We start from the raw sequence: 2230 nt of genomic DNA, 5'->3' as shown, positions 1-2230 counted from the left end.
TTAGTTAGTATTTTTGTCAATTTTGACTTATATGTAATTTTCTACTTATAATCGCGTCCATGTTAGGTTTCTAACTGGAACCCATTAATAAAAATAAAAATAAAAATATATACTAACAGTTATAAAATGACCCAAAATTTCATCCTTCAAAAAAAAAAAAAATTGGTTGTATTTGTTAAAACTTTCGAATTATAATATAAATTCATAAATCTCGTTCAAAATTCAACTATGAGTCAAAATACTTTACAAAATAATCAAAATGATCCCACTTTTACTGTAATCAGTAATTTGCAATCTACTGTTCAACCAGAACATTCTTCTTCAAATATTAATTATAATGATTTGAATGTTAACTCTTCCGATAATAATTTCACAACAATTTATACAAACACCAATTACTCGGATCAACAACAGTCCATTTCTAATATTTCTAATGAAAGTATCGCTTCAACCCCAACTATCTCATCGTATGCTCTGCAGTATGCTGAGCCACAGCGGCCTATCGAAAACATTCCATCTCTACTTGGTTCATTTAACATGACTACTATTCACCCTTCTCAATCTGAAATCTTTAGTTTTGACATTCCTGGATTTAAAATTGTCGTCATACCTACTTTACCTCAACAAGATAATACTTATTTAAATTATTCTTCTCCAGATGTCTCAGACGCTCAATTTACTCATTTTCAACAATAAAGTTTTTTTTTTAATTTATTTCTTTTATTTTCTTTTATTTCTCTTATATTCCCTATAAAAAAAAATTTTACTTAAAATATATTTAAAATATATTTAATTTTCTTTAAAATATACTTAATTTTCTTATTTTATACTTAAAATATACTGAATTGAATTTTCGCAAAATTTGAATTAAATTGTATTTAATATATACTTAAAATATATTTAATTTACATTTAAATTTTGCCTATTTCAGTATATTTTAAGGATACTTAAAATAAGAATATTTTAAGTATATTATTATATACTTAAATTATACTTAAATGATATTTAATTTTTGCATATTTCAGTATATTTTAAGTATAAAATAAAATTTTAAGTTTATTTTAAGTATATTTTAGCAAAAATATTTTTTATAGGGATTTATTTCTTTTGTTTTTTATTTCTTTATAACGTATTTCTTTATATTGTATCACATAAATAAAGCATTATTATTTTTTTTATACAATTAATTCGCCTTTAAATGAATAATAACTTCGTTCATATATAAAAAAATAATTTCAATTTTAGGACATATCAATTATTGGAATATTATGCACGATAATATTTCTTTAAAGAGTTGTTTTATATAACTAATGAATTCCCTTTTATATAGAATTTATTTTCCTCGACATTGATCTATAAAAAATGCGAATCTCAATTCTCAAATGTACTACTCGTATATGACTCATATAAGACGCTTCAAGAAAAAAAATTTCTTGTTAATATTTCTTTCAATTCGTCCTTGCAAATAATCGTACATAAAACAAAAAGAAAAATTGTTTTGTTCACAAATTTTTTCTTCTTTTGTTAGGACATTCAATCTAAGTTGGGTTCGTTGGGAATATTTCTGCGACTTTAATTAATCTTTTTTTTTTAAAAAAAAAAGCGCTTCTTTCCCCAAATGTTTGTTACAAAAATACTTTATTCTAGAAGAAGGCAAACTAAAATTTTAAGAAGACATTTAATCTATGAATGGACTCACCGATTGAATTTCTGTGCAACATTTATCTTTTTGTTACGTATACATTATAATGTATACATGTATACCGTACTATTCAAATAAAATTATTGTTAATAAATATTAATAGATTTAAAAGTTGTTGCCGTGCATAATTTCCATTTACTTTGGAATAGTCAATTGGAAGACGCTCTTTAAAATGAATTTGGGAGGAAGGATTTAACTGCTGAACGCATCATGACTAGGGCATCGTACGACCCGAGCCAGTTCGAGTTTGCTCGCAAACTAGCTCAGCGAGCTGAGCTCAACTGCTCAAGTTGCGCCATGTTTCGAGCCTAGCTTTAGTTCACGATCTATTTAATTTAGTGATTTTTTTTTTTTTTTATAATTTAAATTTGCATAAGTAGCCGAGTAATCTAATGGATAGATAAATTCATTAGATCATCCGTCCGAACTGTTAATTTTTTATTACTGAAAATGATTATTCTTAATATTTATTGCTATAATTTGCCTTACGACACGAGTGCATCACTATTACGTGGAATAATGGGAACT

The 2230-nt window shown here is 25.3% G+C and overlaps 1 protein-coding gene across 1 annotated transcript; it reads left to right on the top strand.

The window, feature by feature from the left end:
* Window positions 1-228: 228 nt before the first annotated feature.
* OCT59_000514 (uncharacterized protein) lies at window positions 229-696 on the top strand (the record flags this gene model as incomplete). Its single annotated transcript, XM_025326364.1, has 1 exon — window positions 229-696. One exon carries the CDS (start codon window positions 229-231, stop codon window positions 694-696), a length of 468 nt encoding a protein of 155 aa, XP_025176428.1.
* Window positions 697-2230: the final 1534 nt, after the last annotated feature.

Source organism: Rhizophagus irregularis, chromosome 1 (genome assembly GCF_026210795.1).
Source record: "Rhizophagus irregularis chromosome 1, complete sequence".
Classification (NCBI taxonomy): Eukaryota; Fungi; Glomeromycota; class Glomeromycetes; order Glomerales; family Glomeraceae; genus Rhizophagus; species Rhizophagus irregularis.
The sequence above is the reverse complement of the archived record's forward strand: the minus strand, read 5'-3'. Positions and strand labels throughout refer to the sequence as shown.